The sequence below is a fragment of the Varroa jacobsoni genome, unplaced genomic scaffold (genome assembly GCF_002532875.2).
Source record: "Varroa jacobsoni isolate VJ856 unplaced genomic scaffold, vjacob_1.0 scaffold_821, whole genome shotgun sequence".
NCBI classification, from domain to species: Eukaryota; Metazoa; Arthropoda; class Arachnida; order Mesostigmata; family Varroidae; genus Varroa; species Varroa jacobsoni.
The window spans coordinates 353,342-374,050 of NW_019213723.1; the positions used below are offsets into that span (position 1 = coordinate 353,342).

General features: G+C 39.6%; 3 protein-coding genes across 10 annotated transcripts in view; 2 read left to right on the forward strand and 1 right to left on the reverse strand.

Moving 5' to 3' along the window:
- On the forward strand, nucleotides 1-10,931 carry LOC111264103 (UBA-like domain-containing protein 2). Of its 2 annotated transcripts, none has more exons than XR_002682656.2 (4): nucleotides 1-1,397; nucleotides 3,186-3,254; nucleotides 5,352-8,194; nucleotides 8,781-10,931. XR_002682656.2 is itself a non-coding variant. In XM_086969951.1 (4 exons), exons 2-4 carry the CDS (start codon nucleotides 1,287-1,289, stop codon nucleotides 5,583-5,585), a joined length of 414 nt encoding a protein of 137 aa, XP_086826077.1. In that variant the 5' UTR covers nucleotides 1-228; nucleotides 414-1,286; the 3' UTR covers nucleotides 5,586-10,931. The 2 variants fall into 2 exon arrangements, 1 of the variants encoding a protein (XP_086826077.1); XM_086969951.1 differs by having other exon boundaries at nucleotides 1-228; nucleotides 414-1,397; nucleotides 5,352-10,931.
- nompA (no mechanoreceptor potential A) overlaps nucleotides 10,918-20,709 on the reverse strand; it is a 54,115-nt gene continuing 44,323 nt past the window's right edge. For 5 of the 7 annotated variants that reach the window (XM_022839708.2, XM_022839703.2, XM_022839705.2 and 2 more), the window contains exons 16-17: nucleotides 19,686-20,159; nucleotides 10,918-11,136 (exon numbers count right to left, since the gene is read on the reverse strand). In XM_022839708.2, coding sequence (XP_022695443.1) covers nucleotides 19,762-20,159 — 398 coding nt within the window. In that variant the 3' untranslated portion in view covers nucleotides 10,918-11,136; nucleotides 19,686-19,761. Of the gene's footprint in view, nucleotides 11,137-17,909; nucleotides 18,160-19,685; nucleotides 20,160-20,709 lie in introns of those variants that run through there. The other 2 variants (XM_022839702.2, XM_022839707.2) reach the window with 2 other exon arrangements.
- On the forward strand, nucleotides 13,229-17,812 carry LOC147752991 (uncharacterized). The gene is made up of 2 exons (XM_086969952.1): nucleotides 13,229-15,419; nucleotides 15,970-17,812. Exons 1-2 carry the CDS (start codon nucleotides 15,238-15,240, stop codon nucleotides 16,097-16,099), a joined length of 312 nt encoding a protein of 103 aa, XP_086826078.1. The 5' UTR covers nucleotides 13,229-15,237; the 3' UTR covers nucleotides 16,100-17,812.

Sequence of the window (20,709 nt, forward strand, 5' to 3'; positions counted from 1 at the left end):
GCTGTGTTTGTTGATGTTTTGGCGTGTCCGTGCGCAGGCTTTGATGACTGTGTATTGTTATTATTATTGTAGACGTGGTAGCGGCTGCCGAGGTGCTGCTGCTATGCGCTCTGTTATTGTCTATTTTGTGTAGTAATGTTACGTTCCTGCACGGCAGTGCGTAGCTGCGCTCGAAAACTCCGAGAAACGAATAACGATCGTCAAATCGAGTTCGCATATGCTCACGGGGTACAGGCAACGTAGAATTTTTGCAGTGCCGCCCTGTCTCATCCGTTCCGCTTACTCTCTCCCCCAATACTATCAAGCGGAAATTGCGAAGGGCAAATAATACTAATAAACTTGGATTTTTGTGTCTGATTTTCATGTTGCGGGTCTAACCGTGATAACACTAACTGTCGGGGCTATTTGTTCAGTCGATGTGGTTGTCCGTGACAGCGTCATCTATACGAGTAGAGACTACGCTTCGAACGTAATCTGCTGTTGGCATCGTATAGCAGGGAAGGGGCAGCACGGGTAACTATTAGGGAACTAGCAACGCAACGTTTGACACTGTTCATCGGGGCTGTGAGTTGGTTCATCTCCAACAAGTGCCGGCGGCCGCAGCGAGAGTTGCATTCGTAGCGACAGATATTGTTTTTGTTGTGAATACGCCACAGCGCGCCCGCGACGACAATAACAACAACAAAGACGATAACAAGCAGTGCAGTCATAACATAAGCTACTCGGAAGAGAACCTGCTGCTGTTTTTGTTATTGTTACTGATTTCGACCACAGTCACCACACGAACAATAGAAGTAACTCAGGTGGTGAACGTAGGAACGAGCATTGCGTACGTCCTTCGTGCGCTCCGGCCAGCTCGCTTGCGGTACGGCGGACAACAGCAAACAGAGAGGACCAATAGACTTGTAAACTACTACCTAAGTGTGACTACTAAGTGAGTCTTAGTGTGTGTTGGTCTGTGTAAATGTGAGTGTATTGCAGTGGCAGCAGCAGCAGCAGCAGCAGCAGCAGTTTAGAATATCGTGCGCTGTTGCCGTCGTCGTCCCTGTTGTTGTTGTTGCTGTTGCTGTTGTTGTCGTCGTCGTCGTCGTCGTCGTCGTCGTCGTCGTCGTTGTTGTTGTTGTTGTTGTTGTTGTTGTTGTTGTTGGTGGTGGTGGTCTGTTCGCTTTTGGCCTCATCTCATAGACCATTAACTAACCGGCACTAGTAATCCTAGTGGTCCGCAACAGCAGTGTCTGTCCGGGAATAGTAGGACCAAACAAACAACTGCTGTTGCTTCCGCTACCATGGATGAACAGATGAGGCAGCAGCTGATGGTGAATCAGTTCGTGTTGATGGCAGGCTGCGCGCATGACCAAGCGCGCCAGCTGCTTCAATCAACCCAGTGGCAGTTCGAGGTGAGAAAGGAAGAGAACACATAGGTTCTGCAGATACATTGTTGTTTTCGCTCGAGAGAGTATAGAACGCCTACGCGTATAAATCACTTTCATAGTGTGTTCAAACTGTGTAGAAGTGGTACTTAACTGTATACAATAACAGAAGTATATACATTTTACAGAAGAAATTAAAGAAACCACCATACCCGTTTTCCACAAGATCGTATCGCATTTAAGCCTATATACACATTGTTGTCGCCGGCGTGTGTGTGTGTTTGTTTGTTTGTATGTCTGCGCGCATATATAAAAACACTCTTCTTGCTCGATATTCACAATATATATGTGTCCTAATTAACGGGTGTTGCTTGTACGCAGAGGCGCGCTACAGGCGCCAAATGAACACGAATAGATTGGCCGACTATTAGCTTTATGGTTAGCTATTATTTTTTGTACCTAATGTACCCACTGACAGTATCAAGGCAATAACCCGCACAACTACTAAACAGAATGCGCGGGTTACGAATTTGCGTTTTAGCAGTAAACGCGGTGGCGGGCAACGACGGATGGATTACTGAAATACGAGCTATATCAATCATTTCTTTTTGGTTGGCAACAAAAATGAAAACAAACATGAGTAGATCAAGATGAACTATTTAACAAGTTAACGACTTTCGCCCGGTAGAATAGAAAACGAGAGGAAAAGAGTGCCATTTTATTGTTGGGAAATTCGATAGCCTTTTGAAGATAGATGGATGCGTTCAACATCATTGAATTCTGGTAGAATACCGTTTATAGGATGAATCAAAGTGAGCATCAAGAGTAACATCTAGTAATGAGAAAGTCGTTATTTCATCTAATCGATCGATATAGGTGCTGTTGTACTGAACGTGTTACTCACACAACTAATCCAATTCTGTTAAAGTTCTTTGAGCTGAATGGTTTCAAGCAAAAAAGACTACAATGCAGAATATCGATTTATTCGACGTTCGTGCGCTGCCCGTATATTAGGCTTTGTTTAGTCTATCTTAGACATTATTGGCGAAATATTCTTAGTAGACTAATGTTTTTCCCGTCTGTTACCACGTGCTGTTTCCACGCCGTAGCGATAGCACGAGCCAGATAGCTTGTTTTATTATGTTGCAGACTAAGAGTGACCTCAACTGCCTATCTAAAATCTTTGGATAGGCTTTTCTTTGAATTTTCATTTTTCTAATCACTAGATGACTACAAGCCAATTACGGCTTTATTTGAAACAATTACTAAATAGAAGTTTTCATCGACGTTAAAAATAACTTGGTTTATAAAGTGCAATGTCAAGGACACACGGCTGCTGCTACAGCTGTTGTGTAGCATTATTTACTCATGAAACCCGTAACGAATCACTGTTTAAATTTATATATATATATATACACGTGATGAATATCAAAGCAAGAAGTGGATAAGCTTTGATTGGTTGACCTGCCAGTATCTATTATAGAGGAAACCCAAATAGATTCTAGTTTTACAATTTAGTAAGATTACGTAAGCCTACTTTTCTTAGTCCGTGTTGTTAAAAAAATCCTTGATCGAACCCGAAAATCTGCGCGCATGGTGATTAGCGTATTATATTGGAAGCATTATAGTTATCAACTACATTTTGACAAGTAATTATACGGATAATAAGAATACTAATAATGTACACAAACAATTTAAATATTAATAAATTATGGCTGTTTCACTCGGAACCTAGAGCACGAGTATATAGGTACATATAATATTAGCAAATTTTCGTTTTTCATTTCGTTGTGTTTTGATTTTCACCAATTGCAGAAGGCGTTGAGTGTTTTTTGGGAGGAAGCAGCCGTCAACGTTAATTTTGGACCAACGCAATATAACCCGGTGAGTTTATTTATGCCAGTGCAAGATGGAATATATTTTGTCAAATTCCATTGCTGTATTTACTTTCCATATGTTTATTACATATTGTATTTGTGCGTTTACATTAATTACAGTAATATCTTTAATATATTCTTTATGTAATAGTTACCTAAAATAAAATTTCTGTAGCTTTAAAGCATAGTTATGGTAGAGAAAAAAAAAAACTATTGATTAGGGATTTACGATCAGGGATGATGGCCCGAAACGTTTAATAATAGAGAATTTACTATCTGTTGGAATGCGAAAAGTCTACTTAAACGAATTGAATCCATGTTTCGTGTTCTACGTCGGGTACGGCTTAAGTTCAGCTTCAGATGGGTGGCCCCTCTCAACTCGAAACCAAGTGTGACGCATCTAACTTAAGCCGTCTTACATGTTTTAGGTTTAGTACGCAAATACGTCACCACTGCAACAGCACCATGTCAGACAAATTGCGCCTGATGATTTTACATATACATGCCCATTAATTAAGTAGCTTGATGTATTAGTTGTGCACGATCGTGCCAAACGAGGTGTTGAAACAACACCTGTTCAACGTTTTAAGTGTGTAGTCGTTTGAACGGCCATTGTTTATGGCATAAATGATAAACCAATCATTCCGTTGCTTTGACGGGATTGGTAACCGGTCGCGTTTTATTTAGAACAGATTAGTGTAACGTGAATCGCGGCTACCATGTTAATTTTATTTGAGATATAAACCCTTTTATCTATTTAGTATTTGACCTTATAATCGTTTTTGTCTCAGGTAAACACGATTACTATAAGCGTTTTTTTCTGCCAGTTATCTGGGGGTTCAAATGCTGGGAATGTTAATCTTTCATCCATTAGTGATGTGTATGTTGGAATGGTTGCGTTCATTAATATCCACACTCTAACATTAACATTGATATGCTGTTCTAAACAGTCCACATTTCATTTCACCTAAGACACCCACTGAGCTGATGCAATCCTAGTCTTTACATTTGGAACAACGAAAAAAATCAGGAAGAACCAGCTATTTAAAATTGTCGGTAAAAGTCTCACGCGACTGTCGGTGCCTGGAAGCCACCCACATTAGGAATACTCGAAGTAATATTAGCAGTGCAATTTTAATTTCCGAAACCTTTCGACAAAAAAATAATTTTATTAAGGAGTAGCAGTTAGCACAGTGTCATTTATCTTGATATAATGAATTTATAATTTGGCGTCTGTCGTGCAGGTAAATGATAACTTACTGGGCTAAAATTTTGTTAATGCGCAATGAACACAAACTGCAAAAGTGGGATGGAAATGAGCGCTAAGTCTGAGATATAAACAATCTGTCTGCGTCCCTGCTAGACTTCACGCTTAATTTTGCGAGTATGTATAAGCAGAGTATAAGCCAATGTCTTAAAACCAAGGCCACCCGTATAATGTGGTACTTGCTGCGTCCATAGTTCCTTGTCAGGCTCACAATTGAAAGCCCTAGGAAATATTTCAAGCGATCACATTCTTATAAGACAATAATATAAATAACAAATCACTGTAGTGACACTATCGTGCCGTTAAAAAATGGCTTATGGTTTTACATAAGCATACCGCTTCTGAAATATTGCGTATCGGCAGTGCCGAATATAAAATATTTTGGCATATTTAAGCTAGAGTTTATAATAAAGGGTTGTAAGTATTTTATGTGACATTATTTAAATTGATCAACGGTGTTGCTTTTGTAGAGTTCACCAGAAACGTAGTTCAACATGTGTAGCTAACATATGCAGAGCAACCCTTCTATTTGGTAGACTCTCCGCATTTTTCTTACTAGAATCAATTAAAACCCCAAAAATAATGGAACTGCTTTTGTCGAGTTTTAGCAAACTGAACCGTAGTATGAGATCTATGTTATTAATATCGACATTTTTTGTGAGTCAGCGTCATCAATGCTTGTTGTTGCATATTTACTTCACACCATACTTACCCCATGTCCTGATTGTGATGAATCATCTGCAAAACTGATTTAAAGCTGTAAAATATCTGGCTTAAAAAGCATTCATAAAAGTAAATTGATATTTCCTTATAGCTAAGTTTTCTATTAACTTTCAGATATGCACGCCTGCCAATACGCCGGCTACACCGCCTAATTTTCCGGAGACGTTGACCGCATTCTCGAAGTTGTCGACTTCGCCAAATACCACCTCCCACCCTGACTGTCCCTCGTACCGGGGGCAGAGTTCACCTAAAGGTCTACAAGCCATGCGAGGTCCGCAGCACTCGCAATACCCGCAACAACATCACCAGCATCCACAACGAAACGCCGCTGGAAACACGAGCAATTAATTAATCACCGGAGAAAGGGGGTGCATGAACATACAGGAAGATCACATGAACCAAGAAAATAGTCTACACAGATATGGGAGCAGGTAGCCCTTGGAGGAAGATTTGCGAATTCTTGATTATTTATAGGGCAAGTAAAGCCGTCTAACCCAGTCGGTCTTTTTTTCAAATAAGAAAAAAGATCAAAGTTTCTTGGTGTAGTGGCTATTACTACTACAGTGTCTGTGGAATACAGTTTATGCTCAGGAGATAATGTTGCCTCACGAAGTAGTCATACGTGAAGTTGCAGTGAGGGCCGGAGCGTAGCGCTCAGGTTGCACAAGCGAAAAACAATACAATAGCATGCAACATCTACACGGAGAAGCAGATAAACTTATTTACATACACACAAACAGAACTCTAGCGACATCTGCAGTGAGATAACGTCAAAAGTAAAATGCTGGTATTCGTGGCATCGGAAGTGGAAAAATGAAGGTGAGGCATCAAGATGAAATTAGCAACCAGGTGTACCTATTTATCCAGAAAATATTTTAGTTGTACGTTTGCTTTACTTGGTTGTAATCGATTGACGCTATCCAGTATAAGGTTGAACATGATCTAATGACAAAGGCTGTGAAAAAATCACTCGATTTCTCGCTGTATATAGAAGGCGTTGCCTGTCAGATCGGGAAAAAAGAACTAGATCTACTTGCATTTCATACTCATGGTATTTCCTAATGTCCGATCGATTGCTACATCATCTGAATGAGTTCAGTAATTAGTCCATTAAGCGAATCGTGGTGCACATTCCTTGTCCACGTTATAATTATTGTTCTCTCAGTATATTATTTCACTTCTTATTGACAGAAAAGCCTGTTATCATTGTCACAAACGGGTCTCTACACGAATCCCGGAAAGTAGTCGATGCTGCTAGAATGTTGCGGCTGCTTCTGTACGAGGCTGCCATTAACGTTGCGAGGTGGCAGCAACGTTCAGAAGGCTCAGAAGTTGAAACTCGAACTTATTCATGCGGTTGTATCATTTGCATGCTGCGGGCCTTCACGCAAATGCTGACATGAACCATGTATCCATTTATCAATTACATCTCAAACTAGATAACGCACCTCATTTATTTTTTCATTCGTTGTATCTAATGGTAAAGAACAACACCCATAAGAGTACCACTTAAAAATAATAACCTTTAATTTGATAATACAACAGATATACAGTTGCACCCATGACGAAACGACAACCCTAACAGGCGGTTTTCCTAATTTCATTGATATAAAATATTAACGCATATATATATATATACGAGTAAGTACGGCAATGATGCATAATAGATATTCGTCAATACTAATTGATTATATTCTACGACACAGGTTATTAGCAGTGAAAACCAAATGCCCAACCCTCTATCTGTGTGTATGTATATGTAGAGAGTAGAGCCTAATAGCTCTAGTTGTGTGGTAATTTGCCTCCGCTACCGCTTCCCGCGAGCAACAATAATATTCATATACATATTATTGATATTTATGAGATTTGAGTGTATTGTATAAGAACACATATATATATATATATATATATATATATATATATATATATATATTAGAACGTCGTCACAATGGTGTGCGATGTATCTATCGAACTTGAAGAACTGTCGAAACTAATAGTAAAAATAATAATGATACGTGTGAGTATAACTGTGAAGTGATGATATAGTGAAGGTCTGTATATGTGATGACAACGAGAAACTTGTGGTAAAGGTTGAGCTCTTATCGCGTTGGAGATTTTCATTTGCATCGCAATCATTTCCATTATAAAACGTCGATAGTATAAATTGAGGGACACTCACACACGTACAAACGTACACGTGCATGTCAAAGACAATACAAAAGACCTAGCTTGCATATACATGTGAAGCATTATCATCACCTTCTTGACACATGACTACAAATAGTTTATGCCACACACTATTATCTAATATTAATAACGTTTCAAAACACATTATTAATAATTTTTCGCCTGAGAAAAGATAAAGCCAATACTGATCCTGCGCCATCACCTATTTATTATTATATTATAGCTATTGACAAGATCATATCGGGCATTGTGTTTTGTTGTTGAATGTGACTTAGAACATGGCACTGATAACTGAGCAGATCTGACGACAATGAATGTAAAATACGTTACACAGATACGTGTAATAATTGAGATGGAATGACTGGCGTGCGTGACGTTGGCAAGTGGATGCTCGAGAGGCAGTAGTGAGAAGCACTAATGTTTTGTTTGGTGAATATTTAATTAATCATTTAAATTATTGTCATTAAAAATAATCATATGTAATGTGTGATGAGAATGATGATCATCTTCGGATGGTTGATGAAACTGGATCGCGTGCATAGCATAAAGCTCAACGAGGAAAACCTTTAGCATTCACTTCGATTACGTAGTAGTGGTTTCGGGCTGAAACAAACGAGTGGAACAGCAGGGCAGCTGCAGAAATAATAATGAGAACAATTTTAGAAGTAAACAGATAAAATATCTAGCAAGCAACCTTTGAGCGCCTGTTCATTTCAAGCAGAAGGCATACTTATCAGCCTTATTCGTCAATGGATCAATACAGTAATATCGTAAGTGCAATCTACGTTGGATTATTTGTCTTTTTCCCGCGTCCTTTTATGGTACGGTTCAAAGCTGTATTCGTATAATGTTATTATCTAGCGAGTTGATACAAATATGTTATAGCACGCACCAGACACTTACCTTTTATTCTATTTAATTTTGCAATTGGATATGTTTAGTTTCGTACATCGGAAAGCCATACTACCTTATCCATTTGCAAATAGTCGTGGAGACGGACATTTCTATGGTGGTTCTATTCGTGGCGGATTCGACTCGTGTTTAACGTTATTCAGAAATAGAATTAGCTCAATTCTCTTGTGTAGCGGGTTAGCTATAACAGTCGAGAGTTCAAAACCGATGATTGAGGACAAAATGGGGTTGAATGCGTGCTTATCGAATATAAGCTACGTTCAGTAAATGGATGTGCTCAATACACCTGTAGCAGGAGCCTCATAGTCGACAACCTCATAATAGAACTGATGTGGCCACTACACAGGAAAACGTATAGAAAAAAAAATGCTTAGTCAAGGGCATCTAAGGAAAGATAAAATTGTTGAAAACTTTTTACTAGTTTTTTTTCTTTTTATGTTTAAGAGTGGGCGTGCACAGCAAGCCTAACAGATATGCATACACAAGAATAAATGCACGGATGCACATATCGCTGATAATCTATTCTAGCAGCCGGGTATCGCTTGAGAACATTTACAGCTCTTACGCGTATCGAGTGATATCATCCGAACTAAATCGTTCGCTGGTGTTCAGCATGTATCGACACTACGTGTGATAAACACAGGAAGGAATGAAAAGGAGCAACGTGTTTCATTTATTGTTTCTACTAGATAAGAGTTGTCATGACGCACGCCATTCAGTGATATGATCCAAAGATCTGCGAAAGGGCATCGATACAAACGTCCCCGTCGTCTTGCGAATTTCTCGTATAATAGGAAGGACCAATTAAAATGAAAGAAAATTGATTGAGATTCAATGTTTAGCATATGCCTTAGTTGAGCGCCATATATCCCTTTTGTAATGAAATGATTCCAATCAGCATTAATTATTCCTGCCCTGTTGTGTTTTGCCGAAGCGTTCCAGAAGGCACTGCGAGATACGGCTTTGTAGCATATTGAAAAAAAAAAGATTTTTTATTCATACTCGTAACTTTCTTCGTAGTATACTAGCAATGGTATTAAATCTAGTGACTACATGTTAGAGATGTTTAACATAATATAGTATGTGCAACCATTATAACTCGAGATTTGAAAGCTTTGTTATTAAAAAGGCGTTCGAAGTCGGTGTTCGACATGAAGTCAGCAAGAAAAAGATTGATTGAAATGTATGGAACCGACGAAGCTCAGTACCTCATGGAAAGCGTTCCTTATAATAATAATGCTTACTAATATTGGTCTAATATTGTTATAGCAGTAGTAGCCGAAGTCGCAGTGAAGAGGCGTTCTAGGGCGTAGCAAAGTACCAAATGCTCATTTCGAATGAAAAACAACGATGTAATGATGCTTCTATAGTCGACATTTGACGCGTCTTGAAATGTAGTAGTAAAGACGAAATACGAAAGACCGCAATATTTAAGACGATGTAACGTATGGCGCCAAATTCATGCTAACCCTTTAGATCTAATCGATAACTTGGCAACTAAGGTTCGACTTGTTAAAAAGCTAGATCATAACCAACTTCATGTGCATGTTCGCCCATGCGTGGAATTATTGCAATACCTTTACATCAACAAGATGTCAATTAGCACTGGTGAAAAGTTGGATGGGAAAAAGTTGAAAAGTACTGGATAGAATTGTCAAAGAAATCGTCACGAGCTTCGCAATCATGAAAAGGACAAAGATGTTATTTGAAGTTAAGGTGACAGCAGTCGTCTAGTGTGATGGCAAAAAGTCGAAATATTTCTACACAACAATAAGCTAAGCACATTATTGATAAGTAAAACGTAACGAACGGAAAGAGCCAAGCGTGAGAAGATTGAAAGGGGAAGAGATTCCGGGTGAAAAGGAAAGGGAGAACTGACAACAAGCTTTTCAATGTCGGATAATCGCTTTTGCCTGCTGTTGCTCTATGGATGGCCAAGCAGCAAATGACACAGGTGTTAATTTCCCGATGATATTTCCTGTATTTATTCCGCATTCCCTCACAGTTTTGAAATAACCTCCTTAACAGCGTGAGGATGCATTACGTTCGTTCACACACGATGATGTCGCAACAAAATCTAAACCGGCAAGCTATCAGATATATAATAACATATGAAAGTCGACTCGATGAAGGAGCCAATTGTTGAAACGTTTGTGAGTTTTTTTCGCTTATAAGAGGAAGACTTACCCAAGGTTTGCGGTTGGGGTCCTTAACAAGTTCAAACAGAAGATCCAACGACCCTATTTTTTGAAGAGATAAGTGCTCAGCATGGGTGACTCTGTCTTGTTGCGCATCGCCTGGTTGCGAGCATTGTAGTCAGAGCGAAGCAAATAAGGACGGCTAATTGTCGGCCGAGTTGTAGCTTATACATTGCATATGAACGCTAGCGTAGTTGCGAATATCTATGAGCTAGTGAAGTCCCCATTGGACTATGACATAATAGATTCAGTAACATCGACAACAAAAAAAAATAATTAAAAAATAATAAAAATATAATGAACGCGGATGACAACAACGTGGTTTGTAAAGTGTACATTTATATGTAAATAAATTCAGCTATATATCGACAACTCCAGTATGCTTAGCGAAGATCAACATCCACCCGTGTGTATTTATTCCCAGCCTTTTTTGCACTTCCTTTCTATACAATATTGATATCATATATAATCTTTATGAAGAATTTGATCCTTTTTAAGTATTAGAGTCTGTCAAAGAGGGAAATTTTGCGGACGGTGGTTCGTAGCGTCGACAAAGAGGGCATAAGTCCTGGCCAAATGAGCGCATAGTATTTAGACACGAACTGTAAAAAAACGAGAACATAATGTAAGACTTGGTAAATGTCTAATTACAGCACTGCCAGTAGACATCAAAATATAAAACAAACTAGTAAGCTATCGATAAGGTCGATTTATATCAGCCTTTCTCTTCCTAACCTAGGAAAAAATAATTCTGAAACTTGTGGACAATACAGCGATATTCTCTCTTTAACAAATTAAATATTAGACATTATTTATTTTCATATAAATATAAATATCTAGACTATATAAAATAATAATAATCTTACTGCGTTACGAAAAATACTTCATACTCCATATTTATGCAGTATACGCAAAAGTTTGTTTTTGCTATTTTTACATGAAGGCCAAGAACAAACCTATGAAAACTATGTGAGCAAGCAAGTGCTTCTGACACTTCTGATTTGAAGTCGTGAAGGCAGATAGTGCATCTGTTATCGTCGATGTTTAATGCCTGCTGGTTACTGTCATCATCCGCCTGGCTAAGATCACAGGGTAGTTCATCTTGTACAAGTGACTCAATTATCACAGGACGCCTAACAATGGCTTGTCCTGTTGCTGCTATTGGCTGATTCGTATCTCGAATAAGATGTTTAATTTCAACCACAGGCAACTGGAGAACTTCGGTAAGGTCCGCTTGTCTCTCACGTAGTTTCCGACGCAAATCGTCCTCCGTAGTATTTAATAGAGTCAGTTTGTTTCGATAATCTTGAAACTGTTGACGCAAATTGTTTTGATGTTTTTCCGAATCTTCCTCGTTACTTTTTGCAATTAACCTTTCGATAGCGGCAATTTGAAGTTCTAAAACGGCTTTTGAGTGGCCACACTTCTCCTGGATAATAACGTCTAAAACATTCATTGTACGATCTCTATCAGTATCATGCTGGTTAAGATTTTCATTTATTTCTTTCTCTAGTTGTTTCGCCTCTGAGAAACCGTCTCGCGCCATTACCACAAGCTGCTCTTCAACTCGTTTGATATCCAAAGTTAGTCGGTTCAGCTGACGCTCCTTATCCCCGATACGTTTATCCATATTGCACAAAAGGACATCCAAGTCATTTTTTTTTTCTAACACGCCTTTCTTTTCATCGACTTGGTCTCGCAATTTATTACGGTGCTGAATAAGTTCGTCAAACCTCTTCTTTTTGTCTTCAGAACTGGACACAGATTTGAGCTCCACCAATTGTTGCTTCCTTTGATCTAGAGCAGCTCTTTTTCGACGGCATTCACTTCGAAGTTCTTCTAGTTGTTCTCGTTTCCGTAAGGCGCTGACTATATCTCCACTCTTTGCTTGCAACTGTACCCCAGCTAGCGTACGGTTGATAGCTGTTAAATCAACATTTGTGAACTTGTCCATCTGGGCAAATAAACATCGTTCTAATGGTTTTGTTGAGCTACTTACTGGAGCGGGCACTACATAACCTTCTCTGATAGTTAGGTCGGGAACCCTGGCAATAAACTCATTGAGACTACCCGCTTTCAAAATCTCATTCATTGCTATTGAATTTCCTAGTAAATCAAGTTCTTTCTTCATTTCTGTAACTGGTAAAGGAGACTTTGCACACAACCATGCCCGTAGAAATACGTCTGCACAATACTGTCTTCTATTGGAGGCAGTTGTTGAAGACCCAGCTGATGCCATCGTTATAAAATGAAAGGTTTTTACAAAGCACTAAATTTTGCGCGCACGGCACATTAATTACGAAACGCATTTAAATTACATTAAACATCAAGGGACCCTGTAGTGAGAAAACATCTTTTGCCAGTCACAAACGTTGCGTTGAAATATGCTTGGTCCATTTACGGACGAAATTTATTCTTTGTTTAGCATCATATAGCATGAAGTTAGTAGGTTCTCTGAAGTGAACCACGGACAAGGTTTACGAAAATACAAACGAATGGATGCGTTTTCATCTCGACTAACGTTGAACGACCGTAGCGCGAAAGCAGGCGGCCCGTTACCAGGGAAGTGTTGGTTTTCTCCCAGTCACGGCCACGGACAATTTTTCATAGATAAAAATACGGTCAAATCATTCTTAATGTTAGTAATAACTAATTCTTAACGTTTATGTGTTGTTAAATCTTGTAATTATATAACCATATAAAGCTCGATTACATGCCATAGCTATAAGGGACCATACCCAATAACCTAGGATCGTATTATTATTATTAACATAGAGACCTATGATTTGCCATTTATCAATTTATTTCAAGAGATAGCTTATTTCTTGAGGTGCTTATTCTTTAGAGGCATTGAATAGTTTCTTGGATTCCTATGCAGTTATAGTGTTATTCAAATGTGAACAAATCAAATAACAAAAAACAATATTAACCTGCTAAAACTGACCTGTGTTTAGACAAGTAGGGTCAAGCATCGTCGTTCAGAAACATTCTGTTTTATTAATCATCTGTTGAATTGCCAGTATATCACAAAAATTGAAAAATGTTTTCCCTTTTGGCCTTTTATGGGTTGCACTTACCTATAGATTTAATGGCGACACATTAGGATAATTCTGCTATGAAGGTCCAACAGTAGACAACGTAACGTTTGCAACAGTAGACTAAGTAACGTGTTTTCATGATAATCCAAGAAACCAGTTGTACACTAGGTTCGAATCCGGGCTTAGACACATTAATTCGTTCCATACTGAAGTACCCCCTAACGACGAGAGTACTAAATATATAGTGTGAAACAAAAAACATGTTTCAAGGGCCGGAATGATTGATCTGTGTTGTCAGGCCCCAGTGGCCTAATCTGGGATGTCAGGAAAACACATAGACTTCTTTCACATTCTATAAACATCAGGTACGAGCTCAATATACAATTTGCCCATCTGACAAAATTACATCTTTAGATAAGAAAAAGGTCACCACATATTCTTGATATCTAAAGCAATTCAGTTGGTTTTAATAATTTTTGAGTTTGGGTAGCCTTGAAAATTCGTTTTTATTATTTGCCGAACGGTATGTTATGTAATCATCGTTTCGTGTCTTAGAGCTGATTATGACGCAGTTGTATGTCTGATAAGTCAATATAAACAATCAATATGCGCTTAGCACTAGCCCTCGAGCTCTGTTTTCCGTCATTGCTAAAGGGGTTCGCCTTACTCACTTCATTTATGATATCGCGGTGTACGTAAGTCTATGCAAAATCCGTATGCTGAGCTTTGAGTGTCAGTCATAGGGGCTCACGCGACGACGTGGTTATATACTGAGCTGTAATTTCTGCGACATCAGCCACATATATATATATCTGTACCTATATATTCTTGTCCACAGAACAGAAATGTTCTTCTGAATCAAGGTCAGTAATTCATTATAACAATTTCACGGGTGTGTCGGCCATGTTATTTTACCCGGCTGTGGATTGCGCTTTATGGTGAGCTGTGCTTAGATTTCGTTTTAAACTCCCCCTTTGAAATGTCTCCAGCAACAGTGGACGAATAACTTCAGCGGAGAGAACCGCGTAGGCTTTAGGGAGCCCCACTACTATCTATATATATATACTACTTCGGCTATTAATTCATGATAATAGCTTATGGAGAGTGGAGGTAAATGAGCCGGTGAGTAAAAGCAATGACAACACGATGCCTAGCGCATCGCTATTTAATGACGAATGGCGGCTCTCTATATTTCACATATAGAGTATTTGTACATGTGTTTTCAACGGAATAGTGCTACCAAGAACGGGAACCATTTCAAAGAGCTATTAGTAAATCATATTAATATGTTCAGTCCAAGACAACTTCGAAGGCAATCAGCCCAATTCGGTCATCTTTCCTACGTACGTTCATTTTTGCTAACGTTGTAAAATTATTTACTCAATGAAGCTGTCAAAAACAATTTGGTCGTGTGTGGGCGTTTAATCGCGTCGGACGCTATTTCCGTACGGGGGCAAGGAGGCGGGACAGGAAGAACCTGTTTTCGAATATTAACAAGCACATAACCTAGTACGCATCCGGCCTCATGTGCAAATATCAATGCGCTATAAAACAGTGATGACGATAGGGGGGTAGAGTTTGATCTAAAGCAGACTTCTGCTTTGCCCGGTCGACGTTGCCCTTTCCCGTCGACTAACCATAGCCACGTCATTCAATGGTAATGTCATGTGGGAGCATAAGGGAGTAGGTCCAATCAGAATCGATGAACAGCGAGAAGAAACATGGTTGGCGTTGCGAGGACACTTTAAAAGGCGAGGACCTGCTGAAGAAATTTTCATTGTGCAGCATTGCCGTGAGATGAGCAAAAGCAAGATACTCCTGAGAAAAGTGTGTTTCACCGAGGTCCGGTGAGTTGAGGCTTAGACTTTAAGGACAATTATGTGGTCCCCCTCTTCAAACGTGTAGCCGTCTGTCACGGAAGGCCATCTGGATTTGAATATATGCTAACTTTGGGTTGCTTACTAAAAAACTTAAACGAAATTTTTCATTAATCTGTGCGGCGATATGTATTGCGAGTTGTTTTTAAAACGTAGACGAGTTATGGTTATATATGCTCACCTTCAGTATTAACAAAGCTGCAAAAGGTTGGGTCCAAACATTAATTTGTTTCACAGTGTAATTACAGCTTGTTCGAAGGTGGCCTAGCATTTATACCGCATTAAATCATATTACATTTTTATTTGCTAACTTAATCTGGCCTTAAGCATACTCCGTGGTCGTCTTTCCATGTAAACTCGTTTCACGTGGTGCCCCTTCTGTCTGTTTGGACATCGTAGACCTAAACACACCCGCACACACGTACATTCGCATATTCATAGCTTTAAGCAACATTATGAACTGATACCGACTCAACGTGTTCTTTCTCGTTGATCATGATTTGGTCATTTGAGGTTGCAGAACGTCCAGCAATCTTATATCGTCGACGACAGTAACGGCGTTTGGTTTTCAGTTCCTAAAAGCAAAGGAATTTGGAATCAGGCGGACAGACGGGTATTACAACATGGAGAGGATGACGGCGTTAAACTAAAACAGAATCATCTTCTTAAACCTTTCTCGCGCAAGGCAGCACAGGAAAGTGAGAGTGGCGTTGGTAACGACGACCGCCATGTAGTGCTAGAGCAACAGCAAGTGTAATTCCATATGGTAATCATGTCCCGCGGTTGTTCCGCACGACGCAGACCTTCGCCGACTTGCGAGCGCTTCTTGACGAGCTTTAGCACTCAGCCTTTCGATGCCAAATCTGCACATGCTTTCGAATAATCTTTTCGTTGCTGAAAATAACACGACCACTGAGTTGCGCTTCCTCGGCCATCATCATCATTTTTATCCCGTTCGCGCTTCGTTCAGGCGTGCTCCGAACTCTATTGTAGCAATGTCTGCACCTTTTAAATCCTTCGGACCCTAGTTCGCAACGACCGAGATACTCCCGGGAGCCCTTTGCGCGAACCCCGAAGAGATCCAATGAGGGCACTGGACTTGTCGGATCTGGAGCAGCGTAGTCCCTGAGCTTCCTTGTCCTTAGTGGTGTGTAGCAGGAAATATTAAGAATGACGAGAGGCGTCACCAATTACGACAGAGCGGGCAATCATGAATTCTGCGTGGGTGCGCGATCGCGCCTGCGATTGGCCTTGGCACCACCGCTACCTCTTTCTATTCAGTCAAGGCTTGCCTCTGTAAATTCTTTTCTGCCCTAATAAAAAGTCCATGTTCAAGACCGTTCGCGGCATTTGTGCCGATCTCAAGTCCTGTCATAGCCCCCAACACAAAATCCGGAACGAAGGGGTTAATATAAGTAACAACAACAATTAGATGAGACGAGGTTACAACTGACAAGAATGTTAAGGGTTTTGAAAGCAAAGATAACAAGCATAAGGTCAACAGAATATGAATGTATACTACGTGCTATATTTTGTGCGTATTTTCATCATGCTAGTGCGTGACAAAGGCCGATTACTGTCTATATCTATGGTTGCTATTTTTCCGTAGGTAGAAGCTGATTGGTGCAGTCGAAATATTTGAGCGCCTTAAGCGTCTATAATGTTTCCTTAAATTTTGAGGGTTTGTTTTTAACTTTTCAACGCTCTAAGAATTGTAACAAACCGCTTTTCATCATTTAATAGCTTTCAATGTGTGCAGAAGACGAAGAAAGGTTTGCGGTCGGTTAATCTTATCCGATCGGGAAATCGAAAACGTTATTCTAAATTGGTTATCAAACTTGAGATAAATCACTCAGAGAATTTGTCTGTAAGAACTTACATTCGTAAAACGCCTTCAGGATGTATTCGTATCTTCAACTATTCTCATTAATTTTCGATATTTCGTCGCAAATTGTGGTAACTAATAATATAACATAATAATAATAATAATAAATAATCACAATAATAATACCATAAAATAGCGAGTGTAGGTGATGTATTGGATCATTGCAGTCAGCTTCACTCGATCTACACTGTTAAAACCGGAACAGAAAAGGCCCACAGTCATTGAAGTAAGTGTTACCTCACGAGCACACAAACGGTAGAATAAAATAAGGCAGCACAGTTTTACCAGCTATACACATTGTACTTAAGGAATATGTGAGTCCTCAATAAAAAAAATCAAAGCAAAATACATTTACTACCAAAACGTTAGGTGTATCACCTTTATTCTAAAAATTTACCGGCTACGAGACACAATTCAATCCAATTGAAATAAATTGTGATCACTAAACGTATATAACCCCAATGACTTGGTTTATCGTTTATTATATAATAAAGTAATAAAATTATATACTTATCATTGTCATTAATACTACTAGTACTAGGTGTCATGCGACTAAAATATAATTATTACTATAATTATATCATTATAATTATATTTTATTTACGGATGGTCCAGCCTATCGTACGAATGCGTTATCACTGATGGACAACTGTCCATTTCGTCAGAATGCGACAAGTAGAAGGGCAAGAGACATGCACACGTGCCTTGCCACTTTCCGCTAGCATTTCCTTTGGGTCACATTCTTACGCTAGATAAACGGGGGCAGAACGTATGAGTACCGGCGTGCCGTGCTATTGCTATCTTCTTGTATTTATCAGATGAAACCTTGAACAGTTCGAGGCAAAATGGGTCATTAAAATAATTTTCAAAATAGACACCATAAAATGACATTGATGTACGCCTTTTACCCTCTGTGCCGTTGTAATGAGCATACGATTTTGGATCAGTATATAGATGAAATTGTTTATTCCCATATCATACTTAAGATTATAATAGATACTCATACTGTCGCTACTGTTACACATCGTTTAAGTTTCGATATAAGATTAGCACGCTGGAAAACGTGCTTTCTATAAAACTTTTTGAGTGGTTGTGATGTCGGTAAAGCGAACTCAGAAGTGAAAAAAAAATGCTGAAGATAGGCTACACCGTAAACCGTGTTGCTGTACAGGATGATCTCAATTGGTTCAATGCCGCATGCGTCCCACTCCCCCTACGGATTTCGCGCTATATGTTAGGTGTATATATTTTTGTAGATATGTATTTACGTGTGAAGCATGTACTGAATGACTGAAAATTCGATACATTTTTCTGTTGCTGACTGACGCTTAGACCTTAATAACGATGGCCAATATGCAGAAGGGACGGTGTACTACGTTCTAACGTAACGTGGACGACCCCTATTTCGCTATTACTTCGTATTAGCTGTTGCATACTTCAAACGAATGTTGTTCGATATGTGATTGATGGTCAATTTAAGGCAAGACATTGGGTTGGCTTTGGGAGCGTATGTTGAGGGAATATCGGTAATTTTGAGCTCTAAAACTCTTGTTCTTATTTAGATACGTTCTAGTTGAAGTAATGGTAGTTCGGTAAAAAAAAGCGGTAGTTTGACTAAAATACCTACCTTTTTCGCAAAATGGTTTAAAACAATGACAGAGGAAATCCAATGAAAAGGCCAAGTTCTAAAGACTGACAGCTGAATCACTTGATAGACTCACTTGTTCATCCACAACATGACCACTCCATAATCCGTTTCGCGTTAGGAAATCCATGCTCTAGTTTGCTAAGAATTATCATTATTATTTTGTAGCAAATCATATTCGAATGTTTTTAAAGTCAACTTGATAGAGATCTAAGCTATTCACTCTGCAGAGTAGAAATCAGCCGAGCTTGATTTTGATGTTTGACAACGACTGTTCGATAACGCGGCCTATACGTAAGATAGAGAAACGTTTTATTTATTAGCGTAATTTCAAGTTTGTATAGGTAAAGATGTTGAGACGTCAACAGTAGCTACGTATGCTTCGAAACATACGGGTGGGGGATTGGAGCCAGCCCTGTTAAGTACGAAGAGCCAAACATATTCTTCCCCTTCAACTAATTAAATTATACCAAAACAAAATTCCACGACAGTCTTAATGTTTGTTGTACGGGTCTAGGGGAAAAGAAATTAAATGATTAAAAAATTATCGCACAAAACAGATCTGCCGTAGATTCAGAATAGTACCTAAGCTTATGCTACTGGGCTTCCAATATGATTATCGGTATTATAGAGCTCCTATCTACAGTGACTCAAAACCCTACAAGAGCTCGTTATGTGTATGAATCATGTCGTCCTTTTACATTACCAGCATTATCACTTGTGCGAAAGTCGACAATGTCATCTCCATTGTTTTGTCTGTCAGAACATAATTCCTTCGTGTTCTAATGTTTGCTGGAACTGACTGATTGGTCAGCTAAGTTCGTTAGCGATCTCGACACCTCGAACAATGAAGGGTCGGTGTAGATCGGTTCGGTCATATCATCCACGACGCGTGCTGGCGTGAGTCGAGTTTTAGGGGCCAAATGGTACTGTTTACCGTTTACCGCACTACTGCTAGCGACAGGCGTTTCGTCAACGATGGTCGAGTTGGACGGGCCAAAAAACGGCGACGATACCCCAGTAACTCCGGCGAGCTTCGCTTGCATCCGAACTCGTTTGACGATCAAAGTCGAGCCAAAGATCACAGCCATAAGCGTGAACACGAGAAAGATGAGAAGCGTCATGATTGCATAGTAGCCAGCCTGGGCGACACATACTGTCGGACGCTTATGCATAGCCGCTATAGCGTCGACAAGATATTACAATTAAGAGATAAAAGCACACGACATTACAAATATATTACTAACAACGGACACACACCACTTACACAACAATATAGCCTCTTTGATACTACTATGCAAGATATAAGTTCGCGTCGCCTAGACCTAAGAGCAGGGCTAATCAGTAAACATTTTAAAAAAGGCTTTTCGTCTTTCTGTGGTTAGTTGCCACTTTTGCTTTTTATCCGTTACTTTGCCTTTGTTCCTTTCCTCTTGGATTCATACGGAAGTGTAGCGGCCATGGGTAACGGCAGGCATGAGATTCGGGTCACTGAGCTCCTATGAACAGAAGAGGAAGGACGGGCTAGGGGTAAGGGACAAACGGGCCAGAAGTGCGAGCTACGGCATTTCTATTTAAGCACACCATTTGCGCACACAGCCACACACACACACACACACACACACACACACACACACACACACACACACACACACACACACACACACACACACACACACACACACACACACACACACACACACACACACACACACACACACACACACACA